This window comes from Nannospalax galili, unplaced genomic scaffold, assembly GCF_000622305.1.
Source record: "Nannospalax galili isolate Female #2095 unplaced genomic scaffold, S.galili_v1.0 scaffold702, whole genome shotgun sequence".
Classification (NCBI taxonomy): domain Eukaryota; kingdom Metazoa; phylum Chordata; class Mammalia; order Rodentia; family Spalacidae; genus Nannospalax; species Nannospalax galili.
Window position 1 is genome coordinate 2,975,713 of NW_008348657.1, and position 23,708 is coordinate 2,999,420.

The 23,708-nt window shown below is 47.8% G+C and overlaps 2 protein-coding genes across 4 annotated transcripts in view; one reads left to right on the forward strand and one right to left on the reverse strand.

Annotated features, from left to right (window-relative positions):
• The window catches only part of Ntpcr (nucleoside-triphosphatase, cancer-related), a 31,551-nt gene extending 15,355 nt beyond the window's left edge, over positions 1–16,196 (forward strand). Inside the window, exons 4-5 of the mRNA XM_008845816.3 lie at positions 11,622–11,831; positions 15,880–16,196. Coding sequence (XP_008844038.1) covers positions 11,622–11,831; positions 15,880–15,948 — 279 coding nt within the window. The 3' untranslated portion in view covers positions 15,949–16,196. The remainder of the gene's footprint in view (positions 1–11,621; positions 11,832–15,879) is intronic.
• Positions 16,197–16,341: 145 nt separating this feature from the next.
• Positions 16,342–23,708, reverse strand: part of Pcnx2 (pecanex 2) — a 237,929-nt gene continuing 230,562 nt past the window's right edge. For all 3 annotated transcript variants that reach the window (XM_008845820.3, XM_008845819.3, XM_008845818.3), the window contains 2 exons: positions 21,636–22,084; positions 16,342–20,310 (listed from right to left, as the gene is read on the reverse strand). In XM_008845820.3, coding sequence (XP_008844042.1) covers positions 20,137–20,310; positions 21,636–22,084 — 623 coding nt within the window. In that variant the 3' untranslated portion in view covers positions 16,342–20,136. The remainder of the gene's footprint in view (positions 20,311–21,635; positions 22,085–23,708) is intronic.

The following is a 23,708-nucleotide window of genomic DNA, read 5'->3' on the forward strand; positions in this document are numbered from 1 at the left end:
GCAGACTGCTTCTCAGCTGTTCCCTTTAATCAGAATGAAGTGGCCCTCTTTATCTCTTCTGATTAGTTTTAGTTTAAAGTCTACTTTTTTTGGATATTGGAATCACAATGCCTGCTTTCTTCTTAGTACCGTTTGCTTGGTTTATATTTTTCCATCCTTTCACCTTAAGATAGTGTCTGTCCTTGAAAGTGAGATGAATTCCTTGCAGACAACAAAAAGTTGGGTTTTGTTTCTTAATCCATTCACCTACTCTGTGTCTTGACTAGGGAGTTCAGTCTGTTAATATTTAAAGTTATTAATGAAAGATGAGTATTGAATCCTGTTATTTTTATTTCTGTTTACATTTTTGATATAGCTGTACTTTTCCACAGTTATACCTTCATTGGATTTCTTTCCACAATCCCTTGGGTATAGTCATTCCTTTCTTCAGCTCTTTGTATTGCTTCCAGGACTCTCTGAAGGGCTAGTTTTGTGGACATGAATTCCTTCAGCCTATTTAAGTCATGGAAGATTTTTCCTTCCCCTTCGACTATAATAGACATTTTGTCTGGGTATAGTAATCTGGGTTGGCATCTGTGGTCATTTAAAACTGGGAATACTTTGGTCCAGGCTTTTCTGGCTTTCATAGTTTGCACTGAAAAGTCAGCTGTAATCCTCATGGGTTTTCCTTTATATGTGACTTTGTTTCTCTTTTGCAGCTTTCAGTATTGTCTCTTTGTTTTGTATGTTTAGTGTTTTTACTATGATGTGCTGTGGAGAGTTTCTTTTCTGGTCCTGTCTATTTGGTGTTCTATATGCTTCTTGTATTTGTATGGGCATGTGTTTCTTCAATTTTGGGAAATTTTATTCCATGATTCTGTTGAGGATCTGGTCCATGCCATTATCTTGGGATTCTTTTCTTCCCATATGCCTGTGATTTGTAAATTTGGTCTTTTTATAGTGTCACACAGTTCCTGCATATTCCATTCTTGTGATTTATTAAATTTTTCATAATCTTTACTGGAGTGGTCTAGTTTATCCACTTTACCTTCTAGTCTTGATATTCTGTTGTCCATTTCATTCATCCTATTGGTGAGCCTTTCTCCTGTCATTTCTAATTGGCTTACTGAGTGTTTTACCTCCGTCTTCATTTCAGCCTGAATATTTTTCAATATTTCTCTTTTCTTAATTCATTCAGAAGTTTATCTCTATCTTCCTTCAGTTCTTTGATTTCTTTTTTTGTGTGTTCTTTAAATACACTGAATTTTTAAATTATGTTTATAATTGTTCTTTTGGGTTCCATGTCCTGTGTTATCTCTAGGGGATTCTCACTGTGCTCCTCTAGAGGTCTGTTGGTATTTGGTGGGGATATGTTATTTTGGTTTTTCATGTTGTTATTTTTTCTCTGTGATTTTGACATGTGAATTTCTTTTGTAGTTTCTGACTCTTGTGTGATTCTCGGGCCTTCAAGTTTAGTTCTGCTTCTTTTTTTGAACTTTATGTGTCTTTGTGGTTTACTTTTTGGGTATGTGGTTTACTTTTGGGGCATGAAAAGCTGGTTCATCTAAACTTCTGGTTCTCTCTTTTGATTTCATATTGGATTGGCCAGATTGCTTTAGTGTTCAGGAGTTCCCACAGAAGCCCAAGTCAGATGAGGATCAGATGCTCTCAGGCTTTCTCCTAAGGTCTGGATCCCTCCAGGATAGACTTTGGCCTTAGGAATTTGGGGGTTGGACTGGCCTGGGAGCCAGGCCCAGGAAAGATGCTGGTCCAGGGAAGCTGGTGGCCATGCCACCCAGAGATGCAAAGGAAGATTGGGACAGGAAGTGGCCCCAAGTGCTCCTGGGGACTGCACTGAGGAGCTGGGTTGGTCTGGATGCAAAGGATAAGGAAGAGGAAAGGTCAGCCCTGGTGTCCAGGAGACAGGCTGGCAGGTGTGCAGGCCCAAGGAAAATAGAAGGCAGTGAGGGTGGGGCCGGGCCCAGAGTGCTCCTGGCACCCGAGAACAAACTGGATTGGTCTGGATGCAAAGGATCAGGAAGCAGTGGTGGTTCCCCAGGTGTCTGGGGTGCCAAGATAAGGAATGGGACAGGACCCAGGTAGGAGGAGAGATCAGCAGGGGAGATGGGAGGGTGAATCAAAAAAATTTTTTTAATTTATTATTTTTTTGTGTATGAGTGTATTGTCTGCATGTATATAGGAGAATAAGTGCTTTTAATAGTTTATTAAGTGTTTTAGAATCTAATTTGTCAGTTCATCTCTCCTCCTGTGTGTTGTGTTTTGGCTCAAATGAGGTCTTTCAAAAGGCAAATGGCTTTTTACATTTATTGATTTTACTCTTTGGTTCTTCACATTGGTGATCTCTTTCCTTTTTTAAAAAAAATTGTTTTTATTGAATTTTGTTGTATTTCATACAGAATATCTCAAACAATCTGAATCAACTTTGTAGCCCCATCCCCACCAGCACCCTTCCATAGCTCCCCCCACTGGAACCCATATACTTTGTCCTGGGGTTAAGGCCCAGTGCATCAAGTCACTGTCCCCAGACGTTCCCCAGTGCAAGTTCATCCACTTGTGGTCTATTCAGATCCCTCTAATCTATCTAGCCAAACACCTATCATTATCATTTTCATTTTTCTTTTAATAGAGCATTAGGTGGGGGTTTATTTACAGAGGAGTGGATGCCCCCCATTTATGGCTGCACTGGACAGTCCACACTCAAATATAGATCCTGTGACTTCCCAGAAGCCACAGAAAATGGTGAGGAGGGGCCTCCTGGTGTTCTTGGCTTATGTACCCTTAGCTCCTCCCCCACTTGCAGCTAAGGTCAACTGATTGGGTCTACTCCTTGATGAGCATGGGAAAGGGGTGTGACTCTAGCTTGCTGGCATAGTGGTCGGAGTACACTTCCAGTTAACACTCCACTCCTTCCTCTGGCTCTTACATTCTTTCCTCCAACCTCTTCCACAAAAATCCCTGAGCCTTGGATAGAGTGGTAGGTGTGGGATGATCTTCCTCCTGTTGTGGCAAGGCACTGAACTTTTGGGTCTCTGCATGGGCTGTTGGCCCATTTCAGTGGGATTCCATCTACTATAAAAACACACATAGCATGAAGCGAGAACATCTAAACACTGGCTGCTATAATAACCTATGGGTATAAACACAAACGCTTGGACAGTACTTTAGCAGGTGCATCACAGACATCTAACAAAACAACTGCAGTGGCTTCCCACTGGGACCTATATTCTCTCTGCCACAGGGGGTTGGTCTGGTCTACAGTACCAGATGTGTGTTCCACCCCTAGGAGTGGGCATTATATCTAATTGAAAATTTGCTGGTTAAACGTACACTAGACGCTCCACTATTGCACCAGCAGGAACGTCTTGTTTGGTATGTTGATAATGCAAAACATGGGGCGCTTTATTGTTTGGGGGATCTCCAGGGCCCCCAGGCCTACAGCTCAAACCACCTCTGGCCCTGGGATTTTCATTTAACAACCGTATTGCTTCTGGAAGGGCTTTCTTCCATCCCAGGGTTCCTTCTGTGCTTAAGACTTTTTTTTTTTTAAATTGTGTATCTGGAGAATTCCCCCCCCCTTTATTCCCATAGTTCTTTGTATAGCCCCCCCCCCGTCTCCTTTACCCCCTTTTTTACATATTTCTCCCTTAGTAACACCTTTATCTCTTCTCTCTAGGGTTCCTTCTTTCCCTTTACCTCCCTTTCCCTTCCATATTCTTGGTCCCTACAGTTGTATCAGGATATGTACTCATAAGGATTTGATGCTTTTTTTTTAACATAGGAAAAGTCTGTCCAAATTAATTCATTTTACCTATATGTTTATTCTGTGTGCTTATTTAAAAAGCTTTTTAATCCATCTGGATTCATTTTGAACATAACTCACAGCAACACTCTTAATTGGCCAGTTTACTACACCATTTGTTAAAAGCCCATGTCTCATTAGTTCATGCTTCATAAATTATAGTCTAAAGTGTGTGTGATGATTCAGCGTCATCTCTTCTCTTGCTCTGGCCTGGTTGATTTTTGTGTGAGTGCCATGATAGTCCAGCTAGCTCGCTAATTACTAGCGTCATTCTTCTTTTAACATTTTTATTTTTTATTTATGTGTACTTATGAGTGTCTCTGTGTGAATATGTGCATATATGTTCACGTGTCTGTGGAAGTCATAAGAAGGCATTAGATCCCCTGGAGCTGGAGTCACAGGCAGTTGTAAGTTGCCTGAAGTAGATCCTGGGAACTGAACTTCAGTTGTCTCAAAGAGAAGCCAGTGCTCTTAACCACTGAGCCATCTCTCAGCTCCTGTATTTTTCTTCATTCTCTTTTCGTCCTGCCACCACTTAGGGTCCTGATGGTAACAGTGCTGCTAAGTGCCGCTGAGTGTAGGCTACATGCCAGCCATGAGCCCAGCAGAAACTCAGAACCCTGACACCCTGTTCCTGTTTGACAGAGGACACTGAGGCATTGGGTGGAAGGACCTGAGGTGTATGTGGGGGTGGGGTGGGGCGTTAGCGGGAGCAGCTTTTAAGTGTTAGAACTGAAATAGCTATAAAAATTAAGACCTTATTATCTATTAGAAAGATCATGAAGAATGGTTAAAACTACACAAAGCTCCCACATGGCAGCTAACAACGGTCTGTAACTCCAGTCCCAGGGGATCCGACAGCCTCTTCTGTCCTCCGCGGGCATTGCACAACAGGGTGCACTTACCTACATGCAGGCAATACACACATACACATAAAATAAAAATAAAATAAAATGAAAAACAACAACAAAAAAAAACCAAAAAACTACACAAAGCAGAGATTCTGAGAATAAAGGACAAGTTACATTTAAACTTTTCTTGTTAAAACTTTCTTCCCTGATGATATTATTCACAGAGCTTTTCTGTTGTCCAGACCACTGTAATTAGAGTTCTTTCATGGTTTTCTGATGATTGGGGCAGATAGAGCAGTGCTGGCCTTCTGGAATGGTCCATCTGACAGTCATAGCACTCAGTGTGTTGTAGAATGTCATGCAGTATGGGACATGGTGTTTGGTTGGTTTTCAGTGTGTCTTCTACTCACAGAAAGATAGGACAGTGATTGAAGAATGGTGGGCCTCAGCTCACAGCCTCGTGTCCAGGCCATACCTGGAAGGAACAGTAATGAGGAGCCACAGCAGCCACCGAAAACCGTCACAGCATGGTTGGAGCCTTGTCTTTTCCTGTTTGGAAAGAGAGAGCTAGAGCGAGCGAGCAAGCAAGCAAGCGCTGCCTCACAACTTCCTGTTCTTTTCAACACATGAACAGGAAGTGCTACTTTGTTTCTGGTCACTGGGCTGTGGAAGGATCCAGAATAGTCAAGTTCCTGTCAGAGCCTTTTCTAGAGGTTGGTGAGCTCCCAGCATTGTTGGCGAATGTGGCATTTGCTTCTTGCTGTAATCACACTGTGTATTAGACAGTCAACCAGGGATACGAAGCCATCTGGCGTGAACACAAACGAGTTTAAAGTCTTTAAAAGGCCTTAATATTCTTGCAGGGGCTCAGTAGGAGAAGGAACTGGGAACTCTGCCCCAGGCTGGCTCTGTAGTCCCTCACAGCACCAGCTGAGGACCCATCTCCCTGCTGTCCCCTTGTCACTGCTGAGCCCTGAGTAGGGAGGCACTTGCTGTGAGACGCTGTGTGGTCTCCTCGTCAGACTCTTCTGACTACTCTAAACTTCACTAGATCATCTGAGCACAAGAATAGTCTCTGAGGCCGCAGCTGGCAGGCACGGTTAACCAGCAGCCATTTCTCCTCCAGGGCAGTGGGGTGATTAGCATGAGTACCATGCGGTGAAAAGCTGAACTGATGACTTGATGGTTGTTGGATTTTTCAGATTTTCTCTTTACTTCTGTCTACATCCATTCTCCTTGTCAGCTAGAAAACAGGACATCACTGCTTTAACGTAGAAAAAAAATCTGTTCTCTGCTCTCCAAGTAGTGAAGAGGACACCAGGCATCAGAGATTACCAGTTTTTATCAAAAGTTAAAATATTGATTCAGTTCTTACTAAGCATGTGAAACGTTTAGACATTTGGCTGTTGTGAGCACTGCCATGGGACAAGGGAGTTGTAAGAATCAGAGCCTGCTGGGTGCTGGTCACAGTTCTGCTGGTGCCCAGAGGGCCTCCTGATGGTTGCTGAGGGCCCTGCAGCATGGTTACATCTCTCTGCCCAGTGAGCTGTGCTCTTGTACACATAGGGAGGATGACTCTTCCCAATCCCAGAGTGTATCTTTGTGTGATTAGTAACAGTGTGAGCCATTGTGTAGATGTAGCATGGAGCTGTGTGACTCCGCCCTGTGTGGCTCCCTGGGAACTGCTGTGCAGAGTGTACATTAGACACTTGCCTTGGGCCAAGAGGAGGTGTGCAGATGTGTTAATGTAGGGTATGGAGGGGCTTCAGAGTCTGGTGATCTTGGGTTTGACCCCAGCTTTTACTGTGCTCTCAGCGAGAGACATCTGTGCAGATGTCCACACCTGCCATCACGATGGCTGAGAATAGGGCACAGAAATGGTAGTCAAGTGTTCCAGTACACGCTCTTTGGGGGCTGAAGGGAGGTGGATGTGAGATGAAGGAGGTGATGGGCAACTGTTATGGAAAGGGACCACCTGTCACAGTTTGAACTCTTTCCCAGGCAGCTGGGGGCCAGCATGGGGAAAAGTATCTGCCATGGAGTTCCACCAGCCTCATTGGCCAGGTGCAGAGGTCATGTGTGCTGGGTTCTTTACTCCCCGAGCTGGTAGGTACTGACTTGGTGCTAGGGTAGCTTTCCTGTTCTAGAAGACACCATGGGCACCACCTACATTCTCTTTGGTCCTATGATGTGGATAAAGCCCCAGGACCCTGAGGGGCTAGATACAGATGTCCAGGCAGAGCCTTGGCCCTCATCTGTCTAAGCCCTAGGTGTTAGCTCTGTTGTGTTCACTGGAGCAGCTTCTGCCCAGATCAGGCCTGAGGGAGAAAGGGCCTGGCTATAGCATGCGTACCTTGTCCTGCCCAGCCATGGTGCCATATGCCATACCAAAGAGTTCTGAAATACATAGGTTTGACATGGCATCTTATGGAGCCCTATGTTTTTGAGGGGCCAGGTGCCATGAGCTGGCTCAGTGACTGCTGTTGCCACTGTGTGCCTTACTGCCTCCTCAGCATGTGTAGCTCTTGTGGGACAGTCTGCAGCACTGCTGCCTGACGTCGCATATCATCCCATTCCCTCCATGACTTCCATAACCTGCTGTCCCCTACGGGTCTGCTCAGAAACCAGTCTGTGTGTTGTTAAAGACAACCAGCCTTGATGCCAGGATGAGTATGTATTAGGCAGGCAATTCAGATTAGTCAAGGGCCACTTTAATTACCTCACTCTTGGTTCAATATTTTGGTTCTATGAAATTGCTTGTTTTATATTTACACTTTTCTTTGTAGTTTTAGAAGTACATATAAACAAATGATCAAGAAAAGTCACCTTTGAGATCTCTGGTGTGACTCCTGCATGGAGTTCTGTTGTTCTGAGTCTGTTTAATCTTTCTGGAAAGCAGAGTGCGGCAGACCTGCCCAGCTGTTCACAGCTCCTGGTACCCCTGGCTGGCCCGTCCTGGCAGCCTCTTTTCTCTCAGAACAAAGGGACTGAAAATATCCTTTGTGGAGAGGTTTTCCTCCTGGGGCTGAGAGTTTATAATCAGCTAGACTGTTGGCCAGAGCTGGGTGGCAGGACAGCTGTGATGCACGAGGCAGGGCATGGGGCAGCCCTCTGAAATGACCCTACTTGTGTCATCCTCTGGGAGATGGGCCACCCAGATGGCAGGCACAGAATGACAGCCATGTGACTGAGAGGCACCCATAGCTCTGAGTTGCTCAGGGAGCTCCTAGGAACACCAGCTGCCCAGCTCTGCTACCTTCAAACCCCACCAGGTGCTGCAGGCTGTCATTTTTCAACTCAGAATCAGGGTACAATCCTCAGGGGGCATGTTTGCCATTTCTCTCTGGAGTGTCTGCAATATATACATACAAACGATAGTTTTGGGGACATGATGACAGTTCTGTTTTAAGCTCTCATGTATACTCGGATGTGCTGTTTAGAGAAGCAAGCTGCATATTGCCTGTTGCCAGGGCCCCAGCCTCTGACCTCTCTCTCCATAGTATGTGAATCACTTTCATTTTCATTAAAAACTTGTTTTCAATGTTCCTCCAGCCCTGGTTTATGAAGCCCTGATTCTGGACAGGTTCAGAGGTTTGGGGTTTATAGTGAACAGAAAACACTGTACAGGCAGGTCCGGGTGTCTGTACCAGGGCTCTGTGGGAGTTTCAGAGGGTGGCAGGGGCTTTACACCCACATGTGTGTGTTTTCACGCACAGCCATGCGAACTACTAGCCACCTATATGTGCTTAGATAAACACATGCTCTTTCCCAGCACTTCTTTTCTGATTTGATAGTTTTCAGAACTGTCAATCAGTGTTCCAAAACAACTCTGTCTCTTACATAGTAGCCTCCAGGAGTCCACTATCACTGGGACTGCAGAATGCCCGCTTGTGCCCTGGTAAGGATTGGGTCAGTTGGAGTGGCTTGCTCCTAGGAGGTAGGCCTTCCTGTGGGCTTCAGTGTTCTGTTCACTGACAGGTGGCTGGGAGCCATTTTACTTCTCCCCATTTGACTGCACAACCACCCTCCTGTACACCAGTGGGGCAGCATTAGCCCGTAGCTTCTCCTCAGCTCTGCTGCTCTTGTCAGTTCCACAGCGCTAGGAATACCCATGCCTCCATCTCTAGGGCATGAGGTGTACAGACAGGTTCACTCAGAGGGTGAAGGTTAAGTACATCAGAACACAAGTTTGGGCACTGTGTAGATGTCCCCAGAGCTGCGTCTCCTCATTACACTTCCAAGTGGCAGTCTATCCTGTGAGTGTGCAGAGCAGTCGGGAAAGAGGAGGAGGCAGCCACCTTCAGAACCTCTGTCTCCTGCTTCCCTCTGTCACAGATTGGTGCCTATGGACTGACTGTGTGGATGGGCTGTCCTAGCAGGTGCCAGCATGCCTCCCTCTCCCTTGTAGCTGGCATCTTGCTAAACAACCTTTAACCCTCCTCTGTTTAGCCTCCTTCCGCTGGAGGACAAAGACCGTGGCTTCTGCCCTGCTCACAGACTGTCAACTCTGGCACTTGGCATTCACTGGCTGCCATGTGTGCCCCACCCCAGCCCTATGTTCAGCCTATGTTGTGACAGCTGGCTCATCCCAGGTGTGTACTCTGAGCCTGTATCATATCATTCCATATGTGAGGCCACATGTCAGCCCTGCCCACTACAGTGAAGACCACCCATCAACCCCAAGCACTATGGGTTGTAGGATAAGCCTCTCCCAGGCACACGAAATGCTGTCACTTGACATCACTGAGGTGTCCGTTACATATTTTACTCTGTCCCTCTGGGAAAGGACTGGTCATTTAACTCTGCCTTCTCTAGGAGGGACTTGTCTACTAGTTACCTGTCACTAGGTAGCAGATCATTCTGTCCAGCCACAGATAAGTCTTTGTTTGGATACCAGATGCAGTGTCTGTGATGGGCTGCTTGGGAATCATATGTGGTTCAGCTCATGGCCCTGGCTTAGGTTGGTGGCTTTAGAGGTTCCTGTCCTGCTGTTGGTTGGCACTGGTCCTCTGGGGCTTGGTGGAGAAGGCTCTACCTCAGCTTTTCTGCATGGTGCTGCTGCTTCATCTTCCCTGGGTGCTGGTGCACAGTGCTTTGGTGGTGCCTTTCTTCATGCACTTGACACCAGCTGTCTCCCTACAGGGCACTGAGCTCCCTAAGAGTGAGCTACCCACAAGGGCAGCTGAGGCAGAAATGGCCATCTATGGTCACCTGACAGAAGGACATGGTACCACTTCTGTATTCTGTACTAACGTGGACCAGCCATGATACTGTGTGACTGGGGACTGGGCAAGGCTGTGATGCCTACAAACTGGACATCATTAGGACTTGGGGAGGTTGGCTGCCATATTTGCTTCCTGTGGCATTTTTGGGGATGAAAGAGACTAAATCCAAAAGGAGTAAGATTAATTTTCTCTCTCTTTAATATTTTTAGCATTAGTTAATTGTTTATTTTAATTTTATGTGTATGAGTATTTTGCCTACCTGTATGTAAGTGCACCACATGTGTGCAGTGCCCACAGATGCCAGAAGGGGGCATCACATTCCCTGGAATTGGAGTTATGGATGGTTGTTAGCTGCCATGTAGATGCTGGAAACCAAACCAGTGCTCTTAACCACCTAGCCATCTCTCTAGCCCATCTATCTTTAGTATTTGTTATTTATGCATTTAATGTTCTTTATTCTTTCACAGTTTCATACATTATATAATTTACTTTGATAAGGGGCCCCTGTTACCTTCTTTTGTCTCTCCCCCATCAAATCTTCTTTTCAACAGGTCCCTTTCTACTTTCATGACGTGTGTGTGTGTGTGTGTGTGTGTGTGTGTGTGACTACATTTAACCAGGCAGGGTTGTTCACTTGAGCAAGGGACACACCACTGAGGAACATGACTCCTCCTTCCCCAGGGAGGTGGGCCTCGTGAGCCCTGCCCCCTATGATGGAATGTTGGTGTGCTCAGTTCAGTCTTGTGTGGGTCTTATACAGATAACCACAGTTGCAGTGAGTTCATGGGTACAACGGCCATGTCATGTCCAGATGACAGCATTTCATAGCACTCCTGTCCTCTGGCTCTTTCTTTTTCCCCCCTCTTCCAGGGTTCCCTGAGCCTTGGAGGAGGAGCTAGAGGTGTCCCGTTTAGGGCTGAGCACTCATCACTGACCACTTACTAGTCTCCACATTATCATCATCCCCTTCAGACAGAAGCCCCTGTGACCCACACTGACAGCAGCACCAATCTGATTGTTTGCTCTATCTGGACTCTAATTTCTTCCCCACTGCTGTGGGTGATAGATGTCCCGCCTCCCCTCTAAGTTGACCTTTGGCTGATTGGGTTGCTCTCACTGTCCTGTAGGTAGAGCTTCACAGGGAGAATCTGACCTCTGGTCACATCTCTGCAGATTCCTTCTGGGTTCCAGTTATGGGCTTGTGGCTGCTGCCCCTGCCCCTGCTGATCTTACCAGATCTCACTTTCTCTTTTAACCAGACTTCTTCCCATTTAATTTCCCAGCTTTATACCAGCCCTCAGACTGTACTGAAATACACAGGCACCTACCTTCAGCTGAGGCCTCCTCCCCAGCTGACAGGGAGGTAGGGGTACAGCTCAGAAGTGAAAGAAGAGGGACCACATTGAGGGCTCCCAGCCTGGTTGTCTCATTTCCATCAGGCCTGAGGCATTTGGGCACCTGTATTTCCTGGGTGTGTGTGAGTAGCGAGACTGGTCTCTGTCGGAACTGTTTAGAAGAAGAAACAATTTGAGAGAAGGTTGGGGCTTTGGAAATGGAATGTTCTGGGTGGGTGCAGTTCCAGGGACCTTCCAGGTCTTGTTCATGAGGAGACAGTCCCCTGACTCCTACAATACAGCCCACTTACCCTGACATCAATCTCTTGGCTGGTGAGTGGTCAGGGTGGGATCCCTGGGCCTGGGATCAGCATGGCTCTGCTGTCCTAGTGACTGTACTTTCCATCCACAGGCAAGTTCCAGCAGTGGCATGGGGCAGAGAGTGTGTGTCATTGATGAGATTGGAAAAATGGAGCTCTTCAGTCAGCCTTTCATCCAGGCCATCCGCCAGACACTGTCCATGCCAGGGACTGTCATCCTGGGTACCATCCCAGTTCCCAAAGGGAAGCCGCTGGCCCTGGTGGAGGAGATCAGGAGCAGGCATGATGTGAAGGTGTTCAGTGTGAGTACTTTTGGAACCCCCACCCTGGGGTCACATCCCAGCCCCTGCTGCTTTCCTCTTCCACTTTTTGTCAGACACTCAGCTCCGAGTGTCAGAATCAGAGCAGCTGATTGAGTCTTAGGTCCATAGGTTAGGAATCAGGGAAATGAGTGAGTATAGGTTTGTAGGCATGTCTTTTCCTCCTTTTAGGTTTTTCCGAGACAGGGTCTAATATAGCCCAGGCTGATTTCAAGCTCTCTATGTAGTCAAGGATGAGCTTAAACTTGATTCTCCCACCTCTACCTCCCTAGTGCTGGAATTTTAAGTGTGTACCACAACCCTGGTTTATGTAGTGCTGGAGATCAAACCCAGGGATTCCTGAATGTACCAACTGAGCTACCATCCCCAGTTCCAGGTCTCTCTTTTAAATGGGCCTACTCATCCTTGTCTGGAGAAAGGCCATGGCTCAGAGATGTTCAACATATGGGTGCTGTGGTTTTTATGCAGGAAGGAATGTCCGACACAGCTTGGGATCCTCTGTCCCATTGTCCTAAGCAGGAGCCACTGGCCACCTTGGCTGCTACTACTTAAGTTAATTTAAGTAGAATGGAAAAGTTTCTCAGCCACAGTGGCCATGTTTAGGTGCTCTTTAGCCATGTGTGGCCATGGAATTAAGCAGTGTGGCCTTAGTGTCTTGCTTCTGAGAGTGAAACCCACAGGTTGGCTGCTTGGCATCTCACCTGGCATCTCCTGACTGGCATACCTGTGGGCCTAGCCCGGACCCCAGGGATGGAGCTTTCTGGATCTTGTGTCTGGTCTGCTATACTCTGACCAGCTCTTGGGGGGTCCTTAGGCTACAGCTATTGAAGAAGGGCTGCAGTCAGCCAGGGTAGAGGAGAACCAGCATCCCTGCCCCTGTAGGACACTCTGTGTATAGCTGGTGCTTTGCTTCAGTCTCTCTCTCTCTCTCCCCCTGTCCTTACCCTTCTGCCTACGCACATGAAGAGTATCTGGTATCTGTGTGGCACTCCTGGCTGAGCCCCTTTCCCATCCACTATTCCCTGCCCCTACATGAAGAGCTTCCTGACCCAGCCAGTGCCTAATGAGCATGCCTGGCTGACAGGGCCTCTCCCAGCATGAGGGAGTGTGTGCCCTGTGCAACTGATCACATATTACTGTGACTGGCTGACCCTAGTGCAGTGGTATCATTTGGCCACTGAAGGGTCCTGGAGTGTGGCCACTGGCCTTGAACAACCATCAACATTAGTACAGCAAGGCTGGGGAAGATGTGTCCCTGTTGTCCTGCATGCCTGTATCCAGTCATCCAGTAGATGCTGGTGGAATATTTCCTACATCTCATCATGTCTTGGGACACTGGGGACACAACTGACCAGGTCCTCTTTTCATAGCTCACATTCCTGTACAGAAGATATAGCAAGCTCCGTTGGTTCCAGATGTGGGCCAAGGAAGGAGGCCTACAATGGAAGAGGTGGGACAGGATTTGGTGTGTTTATGGGGCAGATGGCCTCCATAAGCACCACACACACAAGTGGTGCACATACATACATGTAAGCAAGTATATATATGTGTGTGTGTATATATATATATGTATATATATATAAAATAACAGATCTTTAAGGGGCTAGAGAGATGGCTCAGTGGTTAAGAGCGCTGAGCTACAACACTTTGTTCACTAGGATGCCTTTGATACTATAGTTAAAAGGAAAGAACACGAAGGGCAGGTGTAGTCATGGACTTGGGTAAACTGCAGCTTTCTTCTCCATTGGTGGGAAAGTAAGCGAGCTGTCCCTGGAAAATAACTGTGTGCTTCCTCTAAAAGTTATAGGAGTTTCTGTGCACACAGCAGTTCCGCTCCTAGGTATTTACACAGATGACCTGAAAACATGCTTGTAAGAAAACTTGAATGATTGTTCAGAGCAGTGTTATTCAGACCTGATCAAAATGGAATGGACCCAGATGTCCACCAGCGGATAAACAGATCTGTAACCTGTAGTACATGCATCTAATGCGGTATTATTTGATGATACAAAGGGATGAAGCCCAGACATCCTTTGAAACCTGAATGAAGTCATATCATGCTGAGTGAAAAGAGCCAGTCACAGCAGACCATGAACTCTGTGATTCCATTTATAGACGGTCCAGCAGAGGCAAGTGTGTGGAGACAGGAAATAGAGCAGTGGTTGCCAGTGCTGAGGAGGACAGAAGGGGGTGACTGTGAATGGGGCTCTGTTTGGTATGATGAAATGTTCATTGATTTCTAACCCTAGGAGGGTAGAATTTTATGGTACACAAATTTCACCTCAGGCAGTTTCACACTTGTGCACATAGAAGTCAAAGCCACAGTTCTTTTCTTCCTCTAGGATCTCATTGGTGTGCCCTGTGGATGGTGACATTCAGTCCCTTTCTAACCCAGGTTCTGGCCTTGCCAGTAAGGCAAAAAGTGTCACATGATATAAGACACAACAAGAGGTCCAACTCAAGTCTCCCTTCTTACAAAGACACTAATGCTGGGTTGGGGCTGGGGCTCAATTGGTAGAATGCCTGCCTGGCATGCAGGAAGGCCTGGGTCACAGTCCCAGCACAACATACATGGGTATGGTAGTGTGCATCTGTAATACCTGTAATCCCAGCACTCAGGAGGTGGAAACAGGAAGATCCAAAGTTCAAGGTCATCTACTTAGCATTTAAGGCCAGCATAGGACACACAAGACCCTGTCAAAAAAGAAAAAAAAAGAAACCAGGGCTGGAGAGATGGCTCAGTGGTTAAGAATACACTGGGTGCTCTTGCAGAGGACCTGGGTTCAGTTCCCAGCACTCACATGGTAGCTGGCAACCATCCGTAACTCCAGTTCCAGGGCATCTGATGTCGTCTTCTGACCTTTGCAGGCATTGCATGACACAGGTGCACTTACACACATGCAGGCAGTACATTCATACACATAAAATAATGAATGAAAAAATAAAGAAGTCCTTGTAGCCCTCATGCAGGCCCTGCCTCAGGACCCTTCTGAAGCCCCTTCTCCAAACACTGTAACCCGTGGTGGTACTGTGGGAGGTTAGGCTGCCAACACATGGACTTTTGGGGGCATGTTAAAACCACAGTGGCTCTGCAATAGACAAAGCTTTCCTCCTCTCATGTCCATGGGTGCTAGAGCACACTGCCTCTCACACACCTTGATTCTTGGCCCTAATTCTTCCACATTCAGGTATCATCTACTGCCTGAGCAGACTGGGGCATACTCTCTGTGGACTCCCTTTCTGACTCCTGTCTCTACCCTACTCACCTCCTGCTGCGTCCATGGACTCTTCCCCACAGGTCCTTTAACACTGATAGTCCTTGTTCACCTCCCTCCCCATCTTGTTCTGTGAGTTCATGGCATCAGAGTCCTTGCTTGTGGCATTCTGTCCACAGCCCCTTGCTCATCACCATATGCTGGTGACTGGAGTACAGGCCCATCAGAGAGATGTGGTGGTGGGTCAGGAGACAGCTCTGCCCATACCTTTGTGTGTGTGTGTGTGTGTGTGTGTGCGCGTGGTGCGCGCGCGCGTGCGCGCACATGCCTGTCAGATGAAGCCGGAATAAGTTTGTTGCTTTTGTTGATTTCGTAATGGTATTAATCAGGAAGAACACAACAGGATCAAGAGACCCATGTGATACTCTGTGCCATGTCGCCTTTTCTTCTCTGGCTCCGCTCCCATCTTCAGATTGGCAGAAAGCTGAGGCCAGAGGCTCTATGTAGCACTCATGTTCTCCAGGTTCATGGAGAGACGTGTAGATGTTGCTGATCTTGGGGTCCTGACTGCTGCTGCTTTTAGGATGTGTCGAGTTTTTTCTTGCTTCTCTCCAGTCAGGCTTCACCTGCCATGTCCCATCCACCTTCCCATCTCCATCCTGTGCCTCTCTAGTCTATTCACAAGTTCCCCCATGGGACTTAGTGACCCCAAGAGCTGAGCTTCTGCCTCCCTTCCTGGCTCTCTAGGAAATGCTGGGTCACAGGACTGGAGAAGGAGGTACACTCTAAGCCTGCTCTCTTGCCTCTTTCCACAGGTCACCAAAGAAAACAGAAACAGCCTCTTGCCAGACATCATGAGCTGTGTGCAGAGCAGTAGGACATGAAACTAGTTGGACCCTGCGCCGATGCCCGGGTCCAGCTCTGCCTGCTGGTCATTGCCCAGTTCCTCTGCCTCTGCATGGATGGACCTTGTGTCCCCTACCCAAGAAAGCTGGACATCTGCTTTGCAAAAGACGTCCACAGCATCAGATTAGCCAGTGCCGCATGGCCACTGTGTCTTTCGTATGCCTCAGCATTCTGTTTATCTCCTCTTGCAGCCATGTGTGTGATTTGAGTAAATTATAAAACGAGAGCTGCTGAGTATTAGGTAGAATGTGCTCCCATTAGTTTATAGATGTGTTGAGGGTCTGGGAAAGGAGTTTACCTCTTCATCGACTTTGCACACTGAAGATTAAACACTCCTCTGGGTATGGCTTCTGACTCCTGCGGCTTACAGCAATAACAGCAACTTGATTCTCTTCAGTTATTTCCAAAGAAAAACATTTTGACTTCCCTCCCCCATTTCTTGTTTATTCCTCTACTAATTGCATACTAAATATGGACATAGATCTGACATTCAGACACAGGAGTCCTTGTGCGGGAGGAACAGTGTTTAGGATGCTGGTATGACCTGAAGCTCTACAGTCCAGACATGGCTAAGAGCTCACTTTGTGGGTTAACCAAGAGTGCTGCTTGTGTCGAGTCTTAACTGTTTTCAACCTTTTTGAGTCCAGGTGCCCTTTCAAGAAAGAAAGGGAAGTGACCAAGTGACCATCATCAGAAGTAGGATTTGGAAGTTGATGTGTATTGCCCTGCAGTCACTGGACAGGGCCTGCTGCTGCTGCTGGGTCTAGAGTGAGGCTGCAGACAGACTGGCTTAGCCCATCTTGACTCTGCAGAAGCTAGAAAGAGACACAGCTGCAGAAGCTGCAGATTCCGTATCAGTCAGGGCTGCCCTCCCTGTGGCAGTTTTTAGGTCGTTTGGGGGCATCTTTTAGCAACAGCAGTAGCTACAAGCCCACCAACGTGAGTACCACAGACCCCTGTATCCGACTGGGGACACATCTGGGCAAGTGCAGATGGAGGTGTCTGTGAGTCAGAAATTAGGACCCAGTGGACAGAGCAGGAAATACTTAACTGTGAACAGGGGCTTGGGCCTGGAACAGGGGCTCACATCAGTCTGTTCTAGGTTATTTTCACAGCTTGTTGGCCCTAGAGGGACCACTGTACCAGTGCCTTCTAGGTGAGGAACTGGTCCTCAGAAGGGGCCAGCAGTCCAGTGGGAAATGTGGGTGTCTCCTACTGTCCATGCCCTAGGTGGGTCTTCCATCCAAGGAGGTCAGGTATAGAGTACAGGGCCTCTGGCAAGCTGGCTGTGATGTCAGCCATGGGAATCAGGTCAGGCGGGACATGGCACAGGTGTGGGCCATGAGCCTTAGTGCTCTCAGTCAGCTACCACCATACCTGGGTGAACCCAGCCAAGTCTGTACACAGCACGGGCCTATCAGTAAGCCCTACTTGGCCCTTCAGATGTAGAATGAAGGAGGTAGGCTGAGGGCCATCTCATCTTCCCAGGGGCAGGCCCAGAGGGACCTGCCATGCTCGCCTCTATCCTAGTCCCTCTAGGAAACTTTCAGGAGTCCCCCAGATATCTGAAACCAGGGGAATGGCCCCTCTGCTGCCTTCCTTTTGGACTCGGTGTTTCAGTGTGGTTGTTTAGTGAACTTTGATTTTTGTCTTCAACTAGAGGGAAAGCCTACTGAAGATTTGGCTCAGTGGTAGAGGCATGGATACCATGCACAAGGCCCAGAGTCCCAGTACTGCAGAATTGAAATAAGACAAGTGAAAGCCAGTGTTTATTCCAAAGAAGACTGAATAACTCATCTGGGGCTTATCGCTGAATCCTGTTGTGCCTGCAGAGGGATAAGCATGTCACTGCTCAAGGCTGTCTGATGTGTACATCAAATCATACACCGGGTGTGAGTGGCAGCTTTTGTACACTGTAATGGTAGGGACTAGCATGAGAGTTTAATAGTGCATGAGCCATGTGTGGTGATGCACACCTGTACTTGTAGCAACTGGGAGACAGAAGCAGGAGGATCTAGAGTTCCAGGCCAATTTGGGCTACACAGAGAGACACTGTCTCAAAACACCATCAACCACCGTAGAATGGAGGATTCAAACCCACGTCTAGGTGGCTGCAAAGCCTCTGCTCTCCACGCTCCCTGTGCTGTGCTCTTGTCAGTGTATGGTGTGCCCCAGACTGCACAGCTGACAAACTGGCAGGTCACAGTGGCTACTCCATCAAAGGAGGGTCAGGGAGCAGGTACAAAGAGATCAGGTGCAAATTTCCACATCATAAGCAAAGTGCACAGCTGAAGAGCGTGAAGGTTTCTGATGGGATTGGTTGTGGGTCCTGACTTGAGGAATTCCCGTTGAAAATACATGAAATTGACAGGCATTTTATACCTGTGAGGATTTCCAACCAGAATACCAGGCTTAGGGCAGGACAGGAGAATTGAGTGGAGAAGGACTTACTAAGTTCTAGCTGCCTCCCCTGTAGCAGATCACGGCGTTGGCCATTCCACACACTGGTTTTAAACATAACTTCTTATTTCTGAATAAAGATAAGTTCTTGCAGGAGATGACAAGGTTTTTAAATCAGTGGCTATCATCTCTCTGACTGTCCTGGCAGATGGAGCCTTCCAGGAACACTGCAAATCCATTGTTCATTCGGTCCCCATCCCACAGATCATGGAGGGTTCTGGGAATGAAACAAATCTAGGCATGTTGTTGGTATTGTCAAACAGCTTCTAGGCATCTGGAAGTGACTCCAACGTATGTTTTCCTTTGTGGGGCCAATGTACATGTCTACTCAGCATGTACACTCTGTGAATAAGACGCTGCCAGGGAGCAGTAGTTAATGAGCCTATTTAGTGGGTGAAATTGGTGTGCTGGGCAGTGCAGTCACTTGTTCCCTCCTGCTGGGTTCCAGCTCCCCGGAGAGCTTCCCTTTCTTGGATGTCTGAGCACAGACCAGCTGTGTTCTCAGAGGACCACTCTGCTGGGTCTGCATCCTTTCACTGAATCGAAGGCTGCTTATTCCTGAGGGTTGGCAAGTTGCCCAAGGGAGTTTCAGGAGTGACCCATTGGGTTTGGTTTGGTCAACATGGAGACCTACAGCAGATTACACCAGCTAATGGCAATTCTTATCTTAAAAAGTAGAAAAGAAGCTGGGGACATAACTCAGTAAAGTACTTGCCTTGTGAGCATGAGTTCAGACTTGAGTTCGATCCCCAGAACCTGCATCAAGAAAAAAGCCGGATGTGGTGATGTGCACTTGGCATCCCAGCACAGAGGCTGGGGAGACACTTAGATACTCGGGCTCACTGGCTGCTGTCAGCCCAGAGGACTGGCAGTGCAGATGAGTCCTGCTCTTCTCTACACAGTGTTTCAGGACCCTTTACCCCACTCTCGTATCAGCAAGAGTTCAAGTCTCTGCTCTACTCTGTTCAAATCTTGACACCGGATTTGCCCCGAGAGTCATCTCACAGTAATGGAGACATGGTTAGAAAAGAAGCAGACAGAGACAGCTGTAACTGTAAACATTTTATTCCAAAAACAAAGGTGTGTGCATATGTGCTCAAATACTTCTCAGCTAAGAAGATGAGCATGCATCCCTGGGAAGCACGCAGGGATCCTGAGGGCCCAGAAATTGCGGGAGGACCAAACACACCATTCTGAGGTGGCTTGCTCCACTCTCCGTTTCTAAACTCTCATTCTGGACCAATGCACTGTCAGGCTTTTGCTAGTGAGGCTGCGGCTTGCTTGCACTTACAGCTGCATAAATAAAAAAATCGAGGCTCTTTCTATTTGGGCTTAACCTGATGCATTTGGCCTGCCTTGTGGGAGTTGCTGCTCGCTCTCACAGTGGCAATAATGTATAAAATGCCAATTAGCATGCAACTGTTCTAATTTCATCAGGGCAGGAAAGAGTTACTTGTGGGCTCTACTTTTGCTCTAGTTTTAAATATAACAGCTTTGTGAGAAATGTCCAATTGTGCAATGTCTGGGGAAGGAAATGTGATGTCTTCTCCCTGACCCCCATCGTGTGAGAGTATTTTCAAGAACCTGAGATAAAGTTATTGTTTTCTAGAATAGCTCTCCTTTTCCCTCAGGAAGAGCCTGGTGGTTTTGATTCTGAAGGTGGAACTGTGGAGACTGTCCATCTCCCGAACCAGGTGTGTGCTCTGCTATTGCTCATCAGACGTGCTCTGCTGGGAAGCCGTTTCATCCAGGCCCATGTCCTCCTGGCTTGCTCTCCGGCACAGCACTCCCAAGTTCTCTGTCACAGCCTCGTCCAGACGTCGGTCTCTAAGCTGCCCCTGCTCTAGGGTGTCAGTGGATTCACATGGCTCAGAGAAGTGCTTCAAAAAGTTGAGAGAAACAGGGACAGTTTTAGCCCACACTCCCTGCCTGGGTCTCCTATGTCACCCCACCCACTGCCCACCCACTGACACCATAGGAGTTGGGGCTGGGGTGCTGCAGGCTTTGAGGGCTAGCTGTAAAGTTGGGCCAGAGGACAAGACTGACATACAACCTCTGAGGTTAAGCTGCGCCATCAAGCTGTGTGTCCACAGGGATTCTGGATGTGTGGCCTTTCTTGGAAGATCCAGGGGTGGCCCTAGGGAGAGGCCCCATGAATGCTCCCCCACCCCCGGTCAACCCTCTCATCCCACACAGCCCTGATGGGGATGCTGTCACTGAGGGCTCAACCCAGCAGGGCCTTTGCATTCAGGATGCTTAGAGTCCTAAGGACCCATTGTCCTTGCTGAAGATAGAAAAGACTTTGTCAGAGTCCTAACTACACCCATAAAGTGGGACTTAAACAGATGGGATGAGAAAGGAGAGATATCTTGTGCCCTTTTATTGAAAGAAAAAAAGAAGATGCCTTATTTAGGTAACTAAACTCAGGGAAACTGCAGTCACCAGCATCCTCCCTTTGCCAGGCTGGACTGGGGCTCCAGGAAGCCCATCAACCACTCCCAAGAACACCACACCACTGGTTGCTGCAGTCCAGGGTTCATCCACAACCCAAAGACCATGTGCACCCTAAGACAGCTATGAATGAGGCTCAAGGCAAAATAGTAAACTTACCTAAACTATTATGAAATTGTATGATTGTGTGTGTGTAACTCGACTGGGTGGTTGTGGAGTGTGAATTTTGCAGATAGCCTTATGTGGGAACGTCAAAGTGTAGGACACATCTGCTGTTTCCACAGGAGAGCTGCGTGTAAGAGGCAAGGGTGGCACTGGGCATGCTTAGCTGTGGCCTCTTGCCACCAGGGACCAGAGGCCAAGAAAACTGTGAGGCAGGAGGCAGAGGAAATACAGATTTGCCTGAGCTTTGCCTTATCTCATTTCTCCTTCCCTAACAGTGCACCGGAGAATTCCTGGGTTTTATGGGTTCCCGTTCTTCTGTATGAATCCCAACGATTCATTTGGTGCTGACTAGCATGAATCTTCTCGCCACTTCCTGGGCTTCTGGTAACAATCCTGTTGGGGTGCACTGAGCCATGCCAGTAGCACCTGAGGGACGTGCTACCTGCAGACTGTGGATGCCCCTTTGCAAGCTGCAAAGCAACAAGCCCTGTCACACAGCCCTGGCTGTGATGATATTTGGCAGGTGGGTGGGAGCCCTGGGCCCCATGTTGGCCTCCTGCCTGACTCCCTTCCCCAAAGTAGCCCTTACCCGAGTGGCATGGCCAGTGGCCCTGGCTGAGGGGCCCATCATGATGTTGACGCTGCTGGATGACTGGGTGTCACTGGTGTTGCCCCCCTCTGCGGCAGAGAGTCCGGATATGACAAGAGCACTGGAGAGGCTCCTCTTGCCAAACAGGAAGCTGAGGGTGGAGCTGGTGGAAGAGCCCAGGCTGGACCGGATGAGTGCCTCGGCTCGCTCACGGACGCTCAGATGGCCAGTAGTGGTGACAGGTGGTGGCTGAGAGTGCAGAGATGCAGCAGAGGTGTGCAAGGAGAGCCGGCTGCCTGAGGGCCTCTGGGCCAGCTCATGCACAGACGTGGACGTCTGAAGGAAGGCCTGGTGGCTCTCCAGGATGGGACCAGAGGAGCTCAGAGTGGGCAGCCGCTGGCTTAGGGCTGAGTGTGCCTGGACAGACTGGCTTCTGCCCTTCCTCCTGCCTGCAGAAGAGAGCAGTGCACAGGTTTTGCCCTGTGTGGCTGATGTAAGAAGTGCTGCAGTAAACATGGGGGTCTCAACCTTTTTCGTTATGACTCCACCCATCAAGGAATGCAGTACCCTCTTGATACAGTCACTCCCTCAAAGTTTCACCTCTGCTTTGGGGGTCACATTGTCAAGACATGAGCCTTTTGAGAACAGTTCCTATACAAACCATCAGAATACTTTCATATGTATAATTTTAATTTCAGGATACCAAGGAAGCATTGTAGGCATGCCATCAGACATTTTTCTGCCAATTTAAATGTTCCTGTGTCTGCTGTAGCCTTTTTAATGCTGTATATGACCATTTTCTTTACCTGTCTATGTAATGGGTACCAAGCCTTCAAGGGGCGATGAGTGCTGGGGTTCTATAACACAAAAGGGTGACATCTCACAGTAACCAGATAGAAGACTGTGCTATAGTTTTAGTTGTTGACTTCACTTGGGTAGAGGGGACCTCAACTGAAGAATTATCTTCATTGGACTGGCCTATGGCCATGTCTATGGGATGTTTTCTTGATTGTTGAGTGATGTGGGAGGACCCAGCCCACTGTGGGGGTGTCACCCCTGGGCATGTGGTCCTATTTTGTATAAGAAAGCACGGTGAACACAGACCAATAGAGCAAGTCAGTAAGCAGCATTCCTCCATGGTCTGTGGTTCAGGTTCCTGCCTGGAGTTCCTGCCTTGATTTCCCTTGATGATGGACTATACTAGTAAGCCAAATAAACCCTTTTCTCCCCAATCTGGTTTTGATCAGTGCTTAATCACAGCAATAGAAAGCTAACAAAGACAAAGAATCTGAAGGTGCCCAGTAGAGAAATGACAGATGTAGGAGGGGCTGCATGTGATGGCTAATCTTGGTTGTCAACTTGACACACCTGGGAAGAGGCAACCTCAAGTGAAGAACTGCCTCCAACAGACTGGCCTGTGGGAATGTCTATGGGGCATTTTCTTTTTAAAAAATTCTTTTTGATTTATTCATTTTTATCTTATGTATGTGTTTGCCTGAATGTATGTAAGTGCAGCAGTGTTGTGAAGTGCCTATGCAGGCCAGAAGAGGGCGCTGGATTCCCTGGAACTGAGTTATGGGTAGTTGTGAGCTGCATGTGGGTATTAGGAATCAAATCTGGATCCTCTGTGCTCTTGACAACTGAGCTAGCATTTTCCTAACTGCTAATTGATGTAAGAGGGTCCAGCCCACTTCGAGTGGTGCCATCCTTAGGCTGGTGGGTGTGAGCTGTATAAGAAAGGCAGGTGAACGAACATGACCTTGGAAGCAAACCAGTAAGCACCATCCCTCCATGGTCTCTGCTTCAGTTCTTGCTTCCAGGTTCCTGCCTTGAGCTCCTGCCCTGGCTTCCCACAGTGATGGACTACAACCTGTAAGCCAAAAAGTCCTTCCTTCTTCCAAGTTGCTTTTGGTCATAGTGTTTATAAGAGCAAACTAGAACACTCCAAATGCCAGCTCTCTTGATTTAATCATTTCCTAGTATAGACACACATCAGAGTATCAGTTTGTGCCCCATAGATATATGACAACTAAGAAAGAAAACATTTTGCAATCTTTTTTTTTTTTTTTTTTA